The sequence below is a fragment of the Cupressus sempervirens genome, chromosome 11 (assembly GCF_028749045.1).
Source record: "Cupressus sempervirens isolate cs-2001-9-10 chromosome 11, ASM2874904v1, whole genome shotgun sequence".
In the NCBI taxonomy this organism is placed as follows: Eukaryota; Viridiplantae; Streptophyta; class Pinopsida; order Cupressales; family Cupressaceae; genus Cupressus; species Cupressus sempervirens.
In genome coordinates this window covers 755,533,829-755,555,433 of record NC_143128.1, presented here as the reverse complement: position 1 = coordinate 755,555,433, position 21,605 = coordinate 755,533,829, and the positions used below count along the sequence as shown (strand labels likewise).

Genomic DNA, 21,605 nt, shown 5'->3' with positions numbered 1-21,605 from the left:
GACTTTGTTACTTTTGGTGGTGGAGAAGAGTACACAGTTGTAGGCAAAGCCAACATTCAAATTTAGTGTCCTGGGAGGAATCTCATATTCCTCGATGTGTACTACGTTCCAAGTCAGTCAGCTACTGCGACAATCTCCACACTTTGATGTCACTTTCAGTTCACATCAGTGCACCATCACTGATCAAGCGACTCAGTCTATTATTGCAGTGGGTCTTGAGAATCATGGTCTTTTCAGACTTATTGATTCTGGTGATTCTCAGGACTTAGCTATGGCTACTCGGCAGTCTTCTGTCAACACACTTTGGCATCAGCGATATGGGCACTTAAATGTGCATTATCTCTCACAGCTTGCTTGGGATGAGCTTGTTCTTGGATTGCAAGAGACTCAGACTCAACAACTTGGAGTTTGTGATGCATGTCAGGCTGGGAAGCAACATCGCACACCTTTCACCAATGACAATTCATGGCAAACTCCTCAAGGACTTCAGCTTGTTCATGTCGATATTTGTGGTCCTGTGGCCACTCCTTCTGTTCCTGGGTCCAGGTATTTTCTATTGTTTGTTGATGATTTCAGTAGAAAAATGTGGGTGTATTTCCTTAAAAAGAAATCAAATGCATTTACTGTATTTGAGAAGTTTAAACATTTAGTTGAAAAAGAGTCTGGGAAATCTATTATTACTCTTAGATCAAACAATGGGGGGGAATTTTGTTCTAATGTTTTCTCTAGCTTGTTGGATACACATGGCATCAAATGCTAGTTAACCACACCCCAGACGCCACAACAAAACAGCATAGTTGAATGTCAGAACCAAACAATCACCGAGATGGCTCGCTACATGCTTGAATACAAACATGTTCCGAAGAAGTTTTGGGCAGAAGTAGTTAACACTGCAGTTTATCTGTTGAACTAGTCACCCACAGTGGTGATCAAAGGTGAAACACCGGAAGATGCCTAGTCAAGTCGCAAGCCCAGAATCAGTCACCAAAAGGTTTTTGGCTCCCTTGCTTTTGTTTGGATCTCTAATGCGTCACACACCAAGTTGTATGCCAAGAGTCACAAACTCATGCTTGTTGGATACAGTAGTCTTCACAAAGCCTACCGCCTAATCAATGTTGAGACATCTCGTCTCATCTAAAATCGTAGTCTTTGATTAGCAGCAAGGACCATTCATGCATGTTTCTCCTATTCCTGATCCAGCAAACCAGCCTATGAAGGCTCATGATTTGAGAGTTCAACTTCCATTAGGCCCACTTGATGGGAGGGCTCCAGTAGCTCATGCAGCTCCAATTATACCAGTGATCCCTGTACAGACACCTTCGGCTTCTCCTGCAAGATCATCTCGATTTGTAGATGCTTCGCCTAAGTTTGATCCAAGTTCTTCTGATGAAAACTTAATCACCAAGCATCTCTTGATACTAATGTTGGTCATTCTTCCCTCCAATCTAAGTGGTGGGCTAAGACACTTGCTGATATTCATGATGATGAGCTCATTTATGGGAGAACTTCTCTGAAAAAGAGCAAACCTACAGAGTCTGTTAACTTTTCTCTCATGGCCAACATTCACAGTGTGTTTGAACCTCAAACATATTCTGAGGCTAGAGGAATTCCAGAGTGGGAACAAGCCATGACATCTAAACACCAGCTCCTGCTGAAGAACAACACTTGGGTCCTTTCTGATTTTCCACCAGGGAAGAAACCCATTGGTTGCAAATGGGTTTACAAAATCAAATACAAATCGGATGGTACTTTGGATAAGTACAAAGCTCGTTTAGTGGCGAAGGGCTTCTCTCAACGTCAGGGCATTAATTATGGGGAGAGCTTTGCTCCTACTGCAAAGATGAGCACTATCAGATTAGTCCTAGCCATAGCAGCACAGTTTGGCTGGAAGGTCCATCAGATGGATGTCAAGAGTGCTTTCTTGAATGATCTCCATGAAGAGGTCTACATGACACTGCCTCCTGGTTTCAAGATTGTTGGTACGCAAGCCCCTCGGGCATGGTACATCAAAATTGATAAGTACCTCAATGATCAAGGTTTCAAGAGGAGTTCTTCAAACTCAAATCTGTCCATCAAGACTATTGACAATGGCATCATCCTTCTGGTTATTTATGTGGATGATTTTATCATCACTAGCAGTTCGGCATCTTTGATTTAGAGAATCAAACAAAATTTATGCCAGTCTTTTGATATGGCAGGCCTTGGACTCATGTATTATTGCCTAGGTGTTGAAGTTTGGTAACAGTCTTCTAGTATATTCATCTCTCAGTCCAAATATGCTAGCACCCTATTAGACAAATTTCGTATGCAGGATTGCAAGCCTGCATTTACACCTATGGAAAAAGGTCTCGAGTTATCTGCAAAGTCTGATTCTCCTTCCGTTGATGATACTACATAAAAGCAACTAGTAGGTAGCCTCATCTACCTCTCTACTACTAGGCCTGATATCAGCTTCGCAGTCAGCTATATCTCACGCTTTGTGACAGCTCCTAAGGCTGATCATTGGATGGTAGCAAAGTGTGTGCTTTGTTATGTCAAGAGCACTTCAGATTATGGACTTCTATAGTCTCGAAGTTCTAATCCTAAACTCAGCGGGTTCACAGATTCAAATTGGGCACGCTCTATTGATGATAAAAAGTCGACTTCTAGATGTGTTCAGTTTTGGATCCAGTGCAGTCACATGAACCAGTAAGAAGTAGCAAGCAATTTCTATCTCCTCTATAGAGGCTGAATACAAAGGGACAATTAAGGCAAGATGTGAAGCTGTTTGGCTTCGTCGGATGCTTGGCGATATGCAGATGTCACCAACAAGACCAACTACTCTATTTGTTGATAACGAAGGCGTTTATCAAGTTAGCACAAAATCCAGTCTTCCATGAACAAACCAAGCACGTGGATGTTCACTATCATTACATAAGACAGCTGGTTGAAGACAGGACTACAGATTTGCAGTATGTTCCTACCACAGATCAGACTGCAAACATTCTCACCAAGCCCCTTGGTCATGATAAGTTTGTCAAATTCAGAAGACAGCTTGGTGTTATAAATAGATTAACCATTAAGGGAGGGTATTACAATAGTAGATAGTTGTCTATTATTAGTTAATGGTAATCTATTGTAAATATCTAGTTAGTTTTAGTTACCTTTAGCTTTTTTAGCTTTCTTTGCTAGAATAGAATGTTTATATTCTTTACGATCGTTTCCTAAGGAAACATCGTTTTATTCTTTCTTTTATATTGACCTTCATCATTTTATTCTTTTGTATATATTGACCTTTCAATCTCTATTAATAACAAGAAAGTATTTTACCAATTACTTTGTAATACTTAGGACGTCATACCTTTGGTAATTTCATCACTTAATGCCCCTTCTACCAACACAAATAGAAGAAGAAATATCAAGAGAGAGGAAGAAGTAAAGAGAGCAGGTGAAGTGTCAATATGAAGATCTCTTTAACTCAAGAAGTTAAACAAACTGCGACAACAGTTACAGAGAATTGTTGAAGAGACCCAAAGCTCACCATGAAGTGAAAGTCAAAATGTCAACCAAATTCAAAGTAGAGACAAGTAGGAGGCTATCGACAAGAAATGTGAGACACAAAGTACGAGGCAAGTAGGAGGAGATTGCTAAAAACCTACCACTTCCTCCCGAAATGGGAGAGGATCTTGCTAACCAAGCAACCAATTTGTCCATACAAGATGTGATAGATGAGGAGAGCTCAGAATCTAACTCCATATGAGAAAATCGTCATCGCACTCCACACATGACAAAGGAAATGAAGAAGGAAACCTCGAGAGAGAGAGGAAGCAAAATAATTTAAATGCACTCTACTAGACATTGCAAATTTAGTAATATCAAAGGAACCAAGGATAGAGGGGTCTGAACCAAAAACTTCAAGAAAGGAGTATCGATACAAGGGAGGTAGCCAAGGTGTGGAGGACATAAATGGATATGTTGAGAGTTTATGCGTGGTCAAGAGTACAAGGCAGAGGAACACGAAAAAAGGACCACACCATTCTAGTTGGACACACATCGTGCCAACCAAACCAAAAAGATGGTAAACACCCAAAAGAAGAAAAAGCTCCCCAAGTTCACAGAGGATGGATCGAAGAATCCTACCCACCATTGCAAGACTTGTGTGACCATCTAGGAGGCCAATGGGGAGAATGATCATAACTATTGGTAAGGCATTCCCTACCACTCTATGAGAAATCGCCATCAACTGGTACACATCCTTACTGAGAGCACACAAAACAACATTGAATGACTTAAAGAGAGCACTCGAAGAAGAATTTAAACCACTGCTACAAGATGACGACAAGATAGTACACGAGACGAGGAAAGGATGAGACTGTAAGGGCCAACAATTATATGCTGAGAAAATTGCTTAGTAAGTTGGAAAGCTAACTAGTCAATGGGCTGCAAAAGAGATGGTTTATAGAAGGGTTGATTCCTTCTCTACAAAAGAAAATATAAGTGGCACCCCTTATTCCTATCTTGACACCTATGACTAGGCAATGGAAATTAAGAGTAAGAACAAGACGTTCTAAAGGAAGAAAAGGCACCAATGGCAATAGTATGGACAAAAGCACCAACAGAGAATCCAAAACTATACAAGCACTCAGAAGAGACATGATGCAAATGAGGAAGAAGCTAACAGTATAGAAAGAAAAGGAAGGTACCAAGAATGGCAAGGAGCTATGGCACAACTACACAGTCGAAGGCCACACAAAGGTAAGTTGCCAAAAGAAGTACTTTTTACGCCAAGGAGTGTCGTCGGTGGAAATTGTGTATCGGCCGACGAGTCCCTTCGGGAAGGAAATTGTGTATCAGCCGACAGGTCCCTTCAGGAAGGAAATTGTGTATCAGCCGACGGGTCCCTTCGGAAAGGAAATTGTGTATCAGCCGACGAGTCCCTTCGGAAAGGAAATTGTGTATCAGCCGACGGATCCCTTCGGAAAGGTTTTTATGTAACGACATGTATGTGGCCGACGAACTCCTTCGGGAAAGTTCTTCGGAAAGTATTTATAACCCCTTCGAGAAGCATTGTAATCATAGGAGATCATATCTTATCATTCACGCATAATGTAATGTTTTGGCATATGCGAATAATAATAAGAGTTCTACTGGTTGCTGTTCATGTTCGTATTCTTTGTCTGTGTGCGTTTCTTAATTAATCTAGTACGGTAAACATTTGGCGCCGTTGCCTGATGGACCTGGTACGCAAGCGGGAACAGGAGTGTCGAAGGATTGTTGAAGGAGACTCGACAACGGCTTGAGTTAGTGGAAAAAGCGAGGGAGGAGTTTTTGAACCTGCATACGCCACGGGAAGAGAATCCTGACGGAAGGAGATCGACTCGCACGGCTCAGAGTGCCAACGGAGCACAAGCGTGGAGTGACCTCTTCGTCCGAGATATACTTCCGGAATGAACGACTTCAATTGACGAACCCTCTTCTTCACCAAACAGCGCGGGTGTGCAGAACAGCGCGGGTGTTCAAAACAGTGCAGGAGCTCAGAATAACGCAGGTGCTCAAAACAGCGCGGGAGTACAAAATAGGGCAGGTACACAACAAAACCCTCGACATACAGTGATAATGGCAGGTCCGAAGGAAAAATTGCCTAAATTTGATGGTGATGAAGCAGCTGATCCCATTCGACATTGTAAAACATGTGAAACGATCTGGAGGGCAAATGGCATAACAGATACAAACGAATGGATCCGACAATTTCCTGCTACCCTATGGGGTGTTGCGATTGATTGGTTTACTAATGTTGATCCACAGAAATTAAATAGTTGGGATAATATTAAGGAGTTCATCGCGGAATTTCAACTTTTGCGTGATGATAATGAAATTGTAGCCGAGATATTCAATACCAAGCAAAATAAGAATGAAACAGTACGGGTCTTCGCCAGGAGATTGAAGGACTTAATCAGTAAAATGGAGAATAAGCCGGCAGATGGCCTCCAAAAAAGATGGTTCATTGAAGGCCTTCACCCGAAGCTGCGGAAAAAGATGAAGATCGAGCCACCATTGACATACATTGGAGCGTACAATCGGGCAATGAACCTCGAAAGTGACCAGAAGACAAAGAAGAAAAAGAAGACCAGCTCATCAGATTCAGATAATGATGACCCTTCAAGAGAAGATAGCAGCGATGATGACGAGGGCAGCAACAAGAAGGTTCGCGCCCTCCAGAAGGACATGATGCGGATGATGAAGGCATTCAAAAACATGAACAAGGAGACTTAGGGTAATGATCTATGGTGCACGGAGTGTAAGAAAGAAGGCCATACGAAGGGATCCTGCCCGAAAGATCAATTTTGTGAAATCTGCCAGATCCTCGGACACTCGGTAAAGGAATGCCCTTTCAATTTAAAAACAAGGACACCGCAGCAAGTGTTCCTGTCACGAGAGGCATCCCCGTCAGGAGGGAACGGGAACACCAGTACGGAAGGTGCCACATCAGGCGGATATAGAAACAACCAGCGCGGTCCAAACAACAACAGCAATAACAACAATGGTGGCAACAACAACAATGGAGGAAGGAGCCGAATTCAATACGATGCAAATGATCAGCCAATTGTTCAATGCCGCGCATGCAATCTGTGGGGTCACTTCGCCCGAGAGTGCACAACGACGAACACACCGAAGTTGCTATGCCGATGGTGTGGACCTGGAGATCATGATGATACTAAGTGTCCGAAGTCCAAAGTAAACTTGATTGCCATAGGGACAGACGAAGAAGTTCTGGCAATCACTCTGAAGCAGGCGAAGCTATACCCTGACCCAGCGGAAGAAAAAAAGAGACTGGAGGAAGCAAGGGAAGAGATCCAGAAAGCAACACAGGCAGAAATGGCACACCTGAAGGACCCGCCAAGTACCTCAGTCAGGAACTGTGCAGAACAGAACATTGTACGGCAAATATTGCAAGCTGAGATACCCGTCAGGATAAATGATCTGTTGCTCACGATGCCTCAACTCCGTACGACCCTCACAAATATAGTCCCAAGTGCTAAGCAACCCGTAGAGCAAGACAACGACAAACAGGGGGGTACAAGTGCAGAAGATCCGATGTTGTTAGCTCTTTCCTCTGGACGCTATCCGGCGGTTGTTGAAATGGGCATTCTCGGGACTGTGCTAACGGACACGATCGTCGACGGAGGATCCGGTGTCAATGTGCTACCAGAGGGTACTTGGAAAAAGTTGGGATGGTCGACGTTATCGCCACCTACCTTCCAGCTGCTAACGGCCGATCAACATGGAATCAAGCCATTGGGAATACTCACAGCGCAACCAGTGACAATCGGAACACAACCATTCCTATTGGACTTCGTTGTGATTCCTCTCAGGCGGAAGGGGTACGATGCTATTTTGGGTCAGGGGTGGCTGATACAAGCAAAAGCAAAGCACGATTGGAAGAAAAATACTTTATCACTCGAAAGCATAGTTCCAAAAATCGCCATGAAATCGCGATAAGATTCATGGCTCCCGATTTTTTTGGAATCGGAAATCGCTCGTGGCGATTTTTTCGTGTGAATCGCCTGAATCGCCTGAATCGGCGATTCATGGCAAAAATCGCCAAAATCGCCATCGTGAATCTCCAGAAATCGGCCGCGGCAGCAAGGATAGAAAGTTCAATTTTTTAAAAAAAACACATGTTTTATTTGCTTTCTAAGTTGACTTTCCTCTTTGTTATAACCCTAAAGAGCCTTCTATTTGCTTAGTATGAGTAGAAGAGAGGAAGAGTGAGAGAGAAGAAGAGAAAAGAGAATCCATAGGTTTCCAACCGGCAAGAAGGAAGAGCACCAAAGAGATCAGAAGTCCATTTGGGGAGGCCATAAATTGCATTGGGAGCATTAAGGAGTCAATATCAACACTCCTCAACTCATTTGCAAGAGGTAAGTGTTGGTTTTTTTTTTGCATGTTAGTGTAGTATGCATTTTTTGTTAAATTTTTTTAGTGTTCATTTGCAAATCTTGAATGTTTTTTATTTTTAGTTTTACTAAATTGCAAACTAGGGTTTGTTGTTTTGTAGTTTTTGTTTATTAGTTGCAAACTTTGATTTTTTACATGAATTTTTTTATTGCAGCAGCCCTTTGCTTTCATTTTCCAATTTCCACAATGGGTAAAAAAGATGAATGCTGGAAATATAATGAAGAGTTTCCTGGGAGAACCAAATATCAAACAAAATGTATATTTTGCAAAGAAAAAATAAATTCGAGAGGTATCTATAGATTGAAATACCACATTGCTGGCATACCTGGCCATGATGTCACAGTTTGCACTCAACAAACCGCTGAGGCAAAACGCTCTTGTTTAGTGGCATTAGAAAAAATTGAACAAGACAAGTTGACTAAGAAAATGCAACTTGAAGGGTTAAGAGGTATTGGCTCCCGTGCTCCCACATCCGCAACCGCATCTACATCTGCAAGTGCATCTGCATCAGCTTCCGCATCCGTAGGTTGTGTCGGGGAGGGTTCTTCTAGGCCTCCTTTTCATCCTAGTGCTAGTGCTCATGTGAGTGTTAGTGGTAGTCGGTCTCATACTGAGACAGAGTCCAACACCAACCTATTGCGGCCTAGAGTGCGGAAAAGCAGAATGGATAGTTACTTTGTGCCCCGCACTACTCCTGGCTCCCAACCCACGCTTGAGGGCATGGGTTTGAACAAGGAGATTCATGATGCTGCCAGAAAAGAGATTTGCAAATTCTGGTACTTTTGCAACATTCCATTTATTGCAGCCAGGTAATTGATTCTTTTTTCTTTGTTATCTTCAAAGTTAAAGTTAAAAGTAAAAGTAAAACTTTAATTATATCTACTTGTTTTATGATTTTAGTTTTTGACATCTAAATTTCTAATCAATATCATTATCTATTTGTGACAGGACTCCTTATTGGCAGAACATGATAGATGCAGTTGCCATTTGTGGTCCGGGGTTTAAAGCCCCAACTGAGGCTGAGTTGAGTGGATACCTCCTGGAGGAAATGGTTGAGGATATGAGGCATGAGCTTGAGGACAACCGAAAGGAGTGGATCGAAAAGGGTTGCACCATCATGACTGATGGTTGGACAGATAGGAGGGGAAGAACACTCCTCAATTTTCTTGTATCCTGTGGAGGTGATTGATCATTCTACTTTCCTACATACATAATTTTGAATCGTGATTGACTATTTCAAATTTTGATTTGTTGATTGCTAATAGTAATTATAATTCGTTGTTTTGTTACTTGTAGGATATACCATGTTCCTCAAATCCATTGATGCTTCTGCTCATGTAAAAAACGCCACATACTTATGTGAGGTTATTGAGGAAGTTATAGCAGAGGTGGGGGAACAACATGTGGTGCAAGTGGTGACGGATAATGCAGCAAGTTATGTTGCTGCAGGTAAACTTTTAACTTTTTAAGTTTTGAAAATAAATTTATTTGAATTTTGAACTTTTTCTAATTCTAACTTAGAATTTCTAAGTTTCCTAAGTTCTAAGTTCTAACATGTTTGAAATTTGAATTTCTAATTATCTTAAAATTGTTGTAGGCAAACTTTTGATGGAGAGGCACCCCACCATATTTTGGTCCCCTTGTGCAGCACACTGCCTTGACCTCATGTTGGAGGAAATTGGCAAACTTGAGTGGGTCAAGTCATGTGTGGAAAGGGAGAAAAACATATGTAAGTTTATTTATAATCATTCGTTTGTCCTTAGCACAATGAGGAAGTACACAGGAGACAAAGAGTTAGCTCGTCCAGGGATCACGAGGTTTGCCTCGAATTTCATCACCTTGCAGTCCTTGTTGACATCAAGGGATGATTTGAGGAGCATGTTTGTTGGGCGGGAGTGGATTTCATCTTCCTATGCTACGACCACTGCAGGGATAGATGTGGTGGATTGCATATTTGATGATGATGGTTTTTGGAAACCTGCTAGAGAAATACTTAAGGTAATTTTATTGCAATTTAACGTTTAATATTTTACAGTTTACTATGCTAATTGTTTAATGATTTATACCTTATATTATTGAATTATTCTATGTTTAAGTTTTGACTCAAATTTTTGTTTTACTTTATATGTAGGCCACTGAGCCTCTTGTATCTCTCCTACGAACTGCTGATGGGGAGAAGCCCTCTATGGGCTACATATATGAGGGCATGGATAGGGCCAAGGAGGCCATTAGAGCTCAGTATGCAGGAGTGCAAGAGAAGTATGCCCCTATTTGGGACATCATTGATAGGAGATGGCAGAATCAGCTCCACAGACCCATCCATGCAGCAGCTTACTTTTTGAATTCGGCATTTCGTTTCCGTCCTGACTTCAAGGCGGATGAGGAGGTTCTCACTGGATTATATACAGTGATCCAGAGGTTGAGTACTGATGAGGATAGCAGTGCTGCAATTATTGAGCTTGATAAGTTCAATAATAAAGAAGGGCCACTTTTCTCTAGCAGGGTAGCCATAGATGCTCGGGAAACAATACAGCCAGGTAAAAATTAAATAATATATTCAATGTTCATGAATCTAGATTCTAAACTTAAAGTTGATTATGTAATTTTAGAGTTAACTTGTAATTTGTAATTTGTAAATGAGACTAATTATTTTTATTTTCCCTTATTTCAGATAGATGGTGGCAAATGTTTGGGGCCACAACCCCAAAACTTCAAAAAATTGCCATTCGTATTCTGAGTCAGCCAAGCAGCGCTTCTGGAAGTGAGCGCAGTTGGTCCATGTTCGAGCACATCCACTCGAAGAGGAGAAACAGGTTGACAGTGCAGAGGTTGAATGATCTTGTCTTCGTTCATTACAACCTCCGTCTTAGGATCAGACAGATTTTGGGCACTGACTCCTCTCCGATTATTCTGGAGGAGATTGATCCAGAATCAGAGTGGCTCACAGAGGTTGTAGATCCAGTCTTCACTGAGGAAGACCGTTCGTGGATTGACCAGGTGGATATAGAGGCTGAGGCAGCTAGAGCACATTCTTCAGGCATTGGTAGACGCACACGTGCACGCACAGACACAGGCCCTAGCGACATTCGTGAGCCCATCTTATATGCGGGAGATATGGCTCGACAGTCCTCTAGGACCTACATTAGACGCCTTGCTACTAGGCAGACTGGATACTCAGAGGCTGAGGCTGAGGCTGAGGCTGTAGCCGAGCTTGAGGATGATGTTGAGGATGATGATGACTATGAGCCTGAGGCTTGAGCTGGAGCCTTGTTTTTATATTTTGTTTACAGATATTGATACTGAATCATTGATAGACATATGTTTCAAAGTTTCAAACTTTCATGGATCTTCATCTTAGATTCTTACATAAATTTATGATTTGATGTCTTATGGATCATCTTACATACATTCTATGATTTAAATCATTATGATCATTTGATTTCTATTTACTTCAGCTAGCCTACAATTTACATTTTAGAATCTTAGATAACATAGTTACGTATGTGATGGATTTTATGTTTCATGTTTATGTATGTTAAGTTTTAACTTCTATTTGATGATGTTATAGTGTGCTTAAGTTATATTCAATAAAGGGTGCATGAAATAAGTTTTAAATTGTTAAAATCTTTAAATTTAAAGGGTTTTTTCAAATTTGCCGATTCATCGCCGATTCATTGCCGATTCATTGCCGATTCACGATTCGATTCGGCCTTGCCGATTCCGATCCGATTCCGATTCACGTTTCTGTGCTCGAAAGCAAAGGCCGAAAGTATGTCATTGATCTGCAAACTCAGATGGTCGGGGACGAAGCCCTCTCGTCAGATTCTGAGGGAGAAGAGGATGAAAAGGGGCAAATTATGGAACCGGATCAGAAGGGAGTTTTACGACTGGAAGGAGATGACAATCTGGATTCAGTAAATGGTCTTTACCACTGGCAGATAGAGGATTACGAGCTCTTTCCAAGTTGTAATATGCTAAGGATCGACGAAGGTAACAAAAAAGAAGGAAATGAATGTCCAAAGGAACACAGAGAAGTCGAAAGAGGAAATGACTGTCCGAAGAAACACAGAGAAGCCGACGGAGGAAATGAATGTCTGAAGGAACATGGAGAAGCCGAAGGAAGAAATGAATGTTCGAAGCAACACAGAAAAGCCGAAGAAGAAAACGCAGATATGACTGAACCTGAAGGACAGAACATACAGTACGAACCCAAAAGAAGGAAAGTTTCTACTGTACGACTACACAGGAAGAAAGTATTACGTCGAACCATAGATATAGCAGAAAGGTACCAACGGCAGGGAAAACACACGATACGGTCTGCACAGGCAACAAAGAGAAAGGGTTTAATAAAAGTTGCAGCAGTACGGAGTGGACGTGTTATTCACAGCCAGAAGGGGCAACTGACGAAGTCCATGGTACAGAGCTTCGGGAACAAACTGGGCGATATGGAGATGACACAGAACAAGCGTAGCAGGTTTCAACTAGGACAGTTGGCGTTGAGGGATGATGGCAGGCAAGTTCAGAGTTAAGTGGGTCGGACAATATCAAATTCAGGAAGTGGGTGATAATGGAGCAGTAAAACAATGGATGCTAGACGGAAAGGAAGTTGCCGACACAGTGAATAGGTCGAAGTTGAATGTCTGCCATGAAAGAAGTAACGCACCTCCATGGACGAACAACTAAGAGAAGAAGACTGTAAGTACTGTACATATGTAAATATTGTACATAGTTCAAAAAAAAAAAAAGTTCCGTACGGTTTCTGGAAAGTACCGTACGGCTTCATAATTGCAGGGGACAACACCGTACGGGTTCTCATCTGAAGGGAAACGGAAGTAATGTACGGTTTTTCATATCTGAAGGAGGACGTACGGATTTCATGCTTGCAGTACGATTTTTAAAGCCAACGTACGGATTTCATGTTTGGAGTACGGATTTCATTGCTAACATACGGATTTCACTGCCAGAGTATGGATTTCATTGCCACCGTACGGATTTCATTGCTACCGTACGGATTTCACAGTAAAGGGGCACTGTACGATTTCCACAAACACCGTACGGATTTCACAATTTAAAAAAAAGGACTGCCGTACGGTTTTCAATGTCTGAAGGATGGTGTACGGCTTTCCAGATAAATTAATTGTAGGGGTTCTCAAGAGGCTGCTGTACGGATTTTTGGAGGAAGATACCGTACAGCTTGTTATAAGCTTGTGTTTCGTACGGATTTTCAAGCAAATATATTAAGCATACGGATTTTAGAGCCATTTTTCTGTACGGATTTTTAAAGGAAAGCAGCATACAGAAATTGCAGTTGGGAATGCGAGGTGATTGTACGGATTTTTCAAGCATATCATGTGTACGGATTTGGATTGCAAAATTATAGATTTTGAAGAGTGGGGTTTTGGCGTACGGCTTCTACTTGCTATTTGGTAGCACAGAAGGGTGACAGGAGGTTTTCTAAAATAAAAATTAAAAAAAAAAACGTCGACAAATCAAGAATGCTCAGAATGAGGATCAGATGATGCCACAGGGTAGAGGAAGAACCAACGATTGCCAGAAAGAGTGTAGAATTGGCAGAAAATGACAGAAATTGTGTGTTCTGTGCAGTTTGCACCCGGGGCACTGCCCCAGGACCCCGCGAGGGCACTGCCCCTCGACCCCACCGGGGGCGTTGCCCCCTAGACCCCCAGTCGTTGCGGATATCATTCGTGGGAGTCTGACCAGTTGCGAAGACTTGGAGCTGCTGCAAGCATGGAATGTCTGTGTATCAGAGGCACTGAGAGTAGGTGTTGGCCGTGAGGCTGTCTTGGTGGATGCGTAGAGAGCTCGGGAGGAGCTGATCATCCAGTTGGAGGCAGTGCAACGACACTTGGCTCAGGGTACCGAGGAGTTGGAAGCAGAGAAAGCAGCACAGGTGGCTATCAAGGTCAGCTTGAGGAGTCAGTATTGTGTTAGCAGAGGCTATAGATGCAACGGGATGAATGTGAAAGTGATATGGCAGATCAATATTGTTGTATTAGTTGTTTGAGTTTTGTTTTGTAGTCGTCAGGAGACGACTTTTCTTTTTGGGGGGGATGATGTCGGTAGAAATTGTGTATCGGCCGACGGGTCCCTTCGGGAAGGAAATTGTGTATCAGCCGACAGGTCCCTTCGGGAAGGAAATTGTGTATCAGCCAACGGGTCCCTTCGGAAAGGAAATTGTGTATCAGCCGACGGGTCCCTTTGGAAAGGAAATTGTGTATCAGCCGACGGATCCCTTCGGAAAGGTTTTTATGTAACAACATGTATGTGGCCAACGGACTCCTTCAGGAAAGTTCTTCGGAAAGTATTTATAACCCCTTCGGGAAGCATTGTAATCATAGGAGATCATATCTTATCATTCAAGCATAATGTAATGTTCTGGCATATGTGAATAATAATAAGAGTTCTGCTGGTTGCTGTTCATGTTCGTATTCTTTGTCTGTGTGCGTTTCTTAATTAATCCAGTACGGTAAACAAGGAGTGCCTATACAACATAAAGGAAAGGAACACACAAGTGTTCTTCACTCAAAGAGAACAGACAACTCCGCAAACCATCTCACCAAGGCTAGCTACAAACTCTAATGCCTCGCTAGGTGGATACAATAACAACTTGTAAGGGAGTAATAACAACAAGAGTAGTAATAATGATACACCCAAAAGTTAGATCCAATACAACAATAAGGGACGACCCATGATCCAATGTCAGAGATGCAACAAGTGGGGTCACTTCACACGGGGTTATCAACGTGGGCAGGCGAGTAAAAGTATGTTGTGCAAATGACTTGGTCTGGGGATGAGGACATCGACTATCCAAAACAAAAAGGAATAAACATATTGGACATAAAAAAATAGAGGAAGAGAAACTGGCGATCAAACTTCAAACAAAGGTGACATATACAAACCCCTATACAAGTAAGGAAAAGTTGAGGTAAGCCAAGGTCGATATTGAACAGGCAATGGAGGAAGAACAAAGGACTTCATATAATGTTGTCACTATTCCCCTACTGTCAGAGTCTGAAAAGAACATCATGAGATAGATGTTGCAAGCTATTGTACCGCATACCAATATCGGAACTTCTGGAGACCATGCCACAATTGAAGGTGACCGGTCATTGCCAATGTAGTTGATAATAACACAAGAGACCAAATTAATGGCAAGCCACAAGAGGAACGAAAAGACAATCCCACCACTAACTCCATGCTCTTGGCTGTAGGAATCAAGAGGAAATTGGCAATGGTAGAGAAGCAAATAATGGTACAAAAACTAACAAATACTATCTTAGTTAACTTCTGGAGACCATGCCACAATTGAAGGTGGTCATTGCCAATGTAGTTGATAATGACACAAGAGACCAAGTTAATGGCAAGCCACGAGAGGAACAAAAACACGATCCCACCACTGACTCCATGCTACTGGCTGTAGGAATCAAGAGGAAATTAACAATGGTAGAGATGGAAATAATGGTACAAATCCTATCGTAGATAGAGGTTCAAGCATGAATCTACCATCGAAGGAGACATGGAAAGCTCTCGGCAAGCCAACACTTTGGTCGCCAACCTTCCAATTGGTAAGTGTCAACCAGCACAACATCAAACCTATTGAAATACTCAAGGCCTAGAAGGTAATCATCAGCACCCAGCACTTCTTCCTTGACTTTGTTGTAATTGCATTCTGTAAGGCATACAATATCCTTCTTGGAAGGGGTTAGCCAATTAGGGCAAAGGCAAACCACAATTGGAAGAACATACTCTTGATCAAGAGTGATGGAAGTATGTCATTAACTTGTGGAATTAGGATGTCGGTCAGGAGTTGGCATCAAACTCAAAGTCCAACGGCATGGAATTTGAGATGAGAGAAAGGGAGATGGAACCCAATGACGAAGGATTACTAGAACTTGGGAACTAATCAAATGACTAAACAAGTTCCCACAATGGGTTTTTTCACTGTCAAATGGATGACTATAAAGTCTTCCATCCAAGCTGCAATGTGTTGGAGATTGAAGTAGGCACAGAGAGTGGCACCTTTGAGTATACAACAAGTACAAAGAAAGGTTGGCCAAAGTGGATGACACATCAGCCCATCGGTCTCAGAGGCATAGGAAGATCCCACAATAGTGGATTACACTTTTTCAAACATGCTGATTTGTGCTGAAATAACACATTTTTTAGAAAATATAATGATTTAAGCCTTGACAGGTCTCATTCGAAAAATTTAATTAAAAATAGTTAGATCAGAGCCTCTTAAATCAAAATGTATTTGCTATAACCTCTCTCCTCCTCAAGCATACCTACAATGGAGTCTCCTTTGTACCTATTAAAATGCTGACAAAAAATTACTTTGAATATATCTTTTGGAGGATCAAACAAATTCATTTCACAAACTTATCTATTTAGTATCGTACTATTCAAAAAAAAATCCAATTGATTATAATGATAATATAAATTATGTTTATTATAACTTCATATTTTTAGTGTTACTAAACATAGATGTTTCACCATATATCTCTGTTCGACGTTCATGGAAAAATAGTAAATGAGAGGAAACAAATTCTGATAAATATCTATGCACTAGGCATAGAAGTTTGTTTCTACTAAAGAGAACAAAATTGAAATTGAACAAATACAACGAGTTACAAGCTATAAAGTGAAATTTTGTCAAAATTATGGTAAACTCAACTCCAAACATTAATAAAATATGAAACACTAAGGATAGAGTCATGGAACCAATTGCAATCGCTAGATATGGATTTTACAAAACTAAATTCGAAAGAATCAATCTGATATTTATTTTAGAAAAAAGAGTTATGCTCTATGAAGTGAGTGTTACTCTTTAAAAAACGTGTTTTCAGTAACATGCATGTTTTCATGGGAGAAAGAAAATTTGATTAAAATCAAATCCAAAAAAAACTCAAGAACTATATTTAGAATCTAGACAGAATCCTAAAAGACTCTAATTTACATAATCTTCCAATTTGTAATAAGTTGTGGCAATATGTCTAAGTCCAAAAAAATTAGAATGTACATTTCAGTGTCTGTTAAGGCAACAAAGTGTAACCCACTATTGTGGGTGCACCCTATAGGGAGTCAAGTATGTGGACCCAAAGATACAGAAGGTAAACTTGAGAGGGGAAGACAATCCGAAAGTGAACTTGGTCGAGGACGACTAAGACCTCATACCCAAGACAGCCGCATTTGAAATATTCTTCGAGTACAAAGATGTTTTTGCCTACATGTACAAGGATTTGAAAGGAAAAATGCTAGAATTGTGTGTCCACTAGATTCCTCTAGTACCAAGTGTACAACCCGAACAAAAGAGGCCCTACGGAATGAATAAAAACTATGTTGCCAAAGTGCAGCAGGACATAGAAAAGAGAGGCAAACATCATTTTCAAGGTACAAACAGAGAAACTAGGTTTCACCCATTATTATCTCCTTGAAGAAAGAAGCAAACCAGATTCAGATCTATGTGGATTTTAGGTGCCTCAATGTGATTACCATCAAGGACCCCTTTCTAATCCCATTCACAGACAATAAATTAGAGGATGTAATGGAGTTGAGATGTATTCATTCATAGATGGATTTTTCATATACAACCAAATTAGTATTGCTAAGGACATACTAAAAACCATATCTGTAGTTAAAGATGGAGATTATGCATACAATCAGATACTCTTCGAACAGTGCAACACCCCCATCATGTTCCAGATGATCATACCAGATTGAAAGGAAAAATGCTAGAATTATGTGTCCACTGGATTCCTCTAGTACCAAGTGCACAACCCATACAAAAGAGGCCCTACGGAATGAATAAAAACTATGTTGCCAAAGTGCAGCAGGACATAGAAAAGAGAGGCAGACATCATTTTCAAGGTACAAACAGAGTAACTAGGTTTCACCCATTATTATCTCCCTGAAGAAAGAAGCAAACCAGATTTGAATCTATGTGGATTTTAGGTGCCTCAATGTGATTACCATCAAGGACCCCTTTCTAATCCCATTCACGGGCAATAAATTAGAGGATGTGATGCAGCTGAGATGTATTCATTCATAGATGGATTTTTCGAATAAAACCAAATTAGTATTGCTAAGGACATACTAAAAACCATGTCTGTAGTTAAAGATGAAGATTATGCATACAATCGGATACTCTTCGAATAGTGCAACAACCCCATCATGTTCCAAATGATCATACTAGACATATTTGACAAGATGTTTGTTGGCATTTTTAAAGCCTTACAACACCCCTATTCCCTTCACAATTGCAAAAAACTATTGGAAAGGAGGGATCTCGACTTCTTCGGGCCATTTAAGGTGAGCAATACGCATCAATACAGATACATTGTGGTGGCCACCGGATACCTTACAAAGTAGGCAAAAGCAAGAGCACTCCCAGACAATATTGCATTCACTACAGCTTGATTCCTCTATGAACAAATCGTCACACGATTTGACATACCCAAGTTTATCACAAGTGATATGAGTAAATTCCATAAATCAAGTCATTCGGACAATGACAGTAGAATTCAAAATATTTCATAACCTATCAACTCCACACTACCTCTGGGCCTGTTACATCCCCTATTTTGCTGATTTTGAAAATTTATTTAGCCGTTGATATTTCAAGCTAATATGAAATAGTTGGTTGAATTAGATACTCATTGTGATTTCATATGAATGGAAATATTGATTATTTGTTATGTTTCATGTGGAATGGAAGATGTTGGTTAATCGTATGCTATTACATGAATTGGAAATGGTTAGTTAATATGGTTATTAATTATGATAACTAATTTTCATTTGCATGATGTGGAAGTATGTTTTCACCATGTTAATTCTTCTTACAGGAGCGTCAGAAAGGGGGGGAAGCTTTGGAAGAGAGGGAATAGGGTACGAGGGTACCAACCTGCAACTCAACTAACACGCACGAATCTAAACCACCATGGTCAAGGGATACTGGGCTGAGATAAACTAGACTATGCCAAGTGTCAACCATGAGCTACCTAGGTTGTCTAATCTAAAAAAATACATAAATATATATTCACATGAACATTAAACAAAATAAACAAAATTGTTACCTTTGATTTGGGAATTTGGATGCTCTACATTCTTCTTGTAATGCCTAATACAACTTATTATATAAATAATACCCATAGTACTTATGTACATTTATAAGTGTTGTGTATATTTAAATATAACATATATGTAAGTATGCGTATATTTGAAATATAGAGTATATCTATGTATGTGTATAAATAACACATACAAACATGCGTAAATAATATGAGTATTATTGATATAATAAATTAAAGGAAAGGATTCTATTTTTCGTTTTTACGTCAAATTAACTTAATGCATGAAAGTGTATCGGCTTCTTATAATTTCCTTTATTATTTCGGCTCTTTGCATTTTTCAAATTTTATCCAGATTGCAACTCATGCTCACCACCTTGTTTATCTTTCATGCACGTAACTCTTTCTTGATTGGGCTCTATTTCCTTGCAACGAAGCATTGTTCTATAAAATGGAAAAGCCAAGCCACTTGTCGGCTTGCTCTGAAAATCGTGCTTGCAATCTACACTTCCCTTAGCTTTAATTCATATCAGTAAAAGTTCATATTACTAGTGGCAACAGCTAGTAAATTCCTACATTGGAGCTCGCAACTTCAAGCCACAAGATAAATTTTGTATTGCATCACAATTTGTCAGGTTGTACACTGGAAATGCTCATGTTATTCCATATCAAACCTTGAACTTTGTCTAGTATTGTTTCCAAGCGTATGAGTCTTACAATTGTTGATGAAGTTTATTTTTATATTCCTTGAAAAACTCTGCCCAGTTGATAGCAAATCATTATGTTTAAATATTTTATTGTTTATGCAATCCAGTCGGCATAATAATTTATGTTGGCCAAGCATGAGTGGATGAGATATGATCATGTCAGTCTTCCACAAAGTTGTGTCTTGCAATACGCTGTAGCTTGACATTTCAAATTAAATGAGGCTTACGTACTAAGATAAAGAGGATAATCTGTACAAGTTGTACGCCCTTGTACAAAGGCATTAAAATTCATATGTCCTTGAGACAAGGAGATGCACACCCTTGCAGTGTAATGTTTTGAATTCTCTTGAAAACCATGTTTTACTCTTCCTTTCATTTATAAGTCCCTTATAAGGCAATGAACTTATTACTTTATAAACATCATGCAAGTACCATGAAGGACAGACAGTTACACCAAGGATCATCAAGGATGGTCGAGCATGGTTGAGATAAATTGTGTAGTCTATGAACAATGGATTATGGGAATGCCCCTACAAATTAGGAGATTGAATCAATAAGAAATTAAGCAAAAGAAAGATAAACTAAAGTCAGGAACTGTAAACTGAGTCAGCTCATGGTGGGCAATTTGGGTGAAGTCTTGTTTCTCAAGTTGAGCGATGGGTGATCGGGCACACAATGTCTATGTAAATCCCTGGTCAAGGTAGGTTTAGTGGCAAATGTTGTTGTGATCACTAGAGATCGGGATAGCTTGTTGTTGGGTGGATTGGTTGATAGGAGGGTACAAAGGTCTAGCCAATTGTGTAGTTGACACTCTAACACCAGACTGCTCAAGTGGCAAGACATCCCGTGCAAGGTAGGGCCATTCTCAGCTAAGAGTGAATGGGGGATACAGTAGGCCCATGGTTGGGTGGTTAAGCCTCTGACGATACTTCTCCTCTCCATCGACGTCAAGACTTGCACAAGACAGAACGGGTTTGCACTCTTAGCCTACTATAATTTGATCTTAGTGGGTATTTGCATTCCCTTTCATGTTTCACTTCAAGTTCAGCTAATCATATATATATATATATATATATATATATATATATATATATATATATATATATATATATATATATATATATATATATATATATATATATATATATATATATATATATATATATATATATATATATATATATATATATGTAGTTACTTTTACTCTTTTTAGTTATATGAAGTGATACTTAAATGTTTTAGTTAGTTAATGATCTCTTTTTTAAACAATTTAATTGTTAATATAATCAATTCAAGGAAGTGAATGTTCATTTGTTAGTTATGGCATTTCACAAGAATCAATTAATCTGTTATAATTGTTAATCCCATGCATGTGAATATTGAGATAGCTTACTTTGTTTGTTAAAATGTAAAGAAACTAAGGGTTAGGAAAATTGGATGTTACAAGGGCAACGGTCAAGTCAAACGAACAAAGAAGGTATTGGTGTCAATTTTGTAAAAATCTTGTACAATAGAGATAGAAGATTGGGAGGAGGCTTTGTACAATACTATGGGTTTGCCATACCTCATACAAAGTCACTATAGGGTACACTTCTTTCCAACTGTTGTACAAACAAGAAGCAGTGATACCTGTGAGGTACACCATGTTGAACCTCAAAATTGTGATAGAAAATCAACTTGGGGATACAAAGAGCAAAAAGGAATGGTTGGTCAACCTCATGCAACTACATGAGCGAAGGATGACAACACCATGGGTAACAAAAGTGCCCCAATGACGAGGAAAATTCTAACACGATAAACATCCCCAACAAATGAATGTCTAACCAAGACAATTAGTTTTGAAGCATGACAATCCTAATGAAATTAAGCCAAG

The 21,605-nt window shown here is 40.1% G+C and overlaps 2 protein-coding genes across 8 annotated transcripts in view; one reads left to right on the top strand and one right to left on the bottom strand.

Moving 5' to 3' along the window:
• The window catches only part of PIP5K9 (phosphatidyl inositol monophosphate 5 kinase), a 217,899-nt gene that overhangs the window by 171,330 nt on the left and 24,964 nt on the right, over positions 1-21,605 (bottom strand). The window lies entirely within an intron of this gene.
• Positions 7,502-11,340, top strand: LOC149531799 (uncharacterized). The gene is made up of 7 exons (XM_089810767.1): positions 7,502-7,901; positions 8,093-8,747; positions 8,887-9,119; positions 9,235-9,387; positions 9,536-9,936; positions 10,070-10,475; positions 10,610-11,340. The coding sequence occupies exons 2-7, from the start codon at positions 8,125-8,127 to the stop codon at positions 11,194-11,196; spliced, it is 2,403 nt and encodes an 800-aa protein (XP_089666893.1). The 5' UTR covers positions 7,502-7,901; positions 8,093-8,124; the 3' UTR covers positions 11,197-11,340.

Coding starts and splice junctions, on each gene's coding strand:
- LOC149531799 (XM_089810767.1), top strand. CDS start 8,125: ATGGGTAAAAAAGATGAATGCTGGAAATATAATGAAGAGTTTCCTGGG. Junction 9,937..10,069: donor CTGCTAGAGAAATACTTAAG/GTAATTTTATTG, acceptor CTTTATATGTAG/GCCACTGAGCCTCTTGTATC. Junction 10,476..10,609: donor TCGGGAAACAATACAGCCAG/GTAAAAATTAAA, acceptor CCCTTATTTCAG/ATAGATGGTGGCAAATGTTT.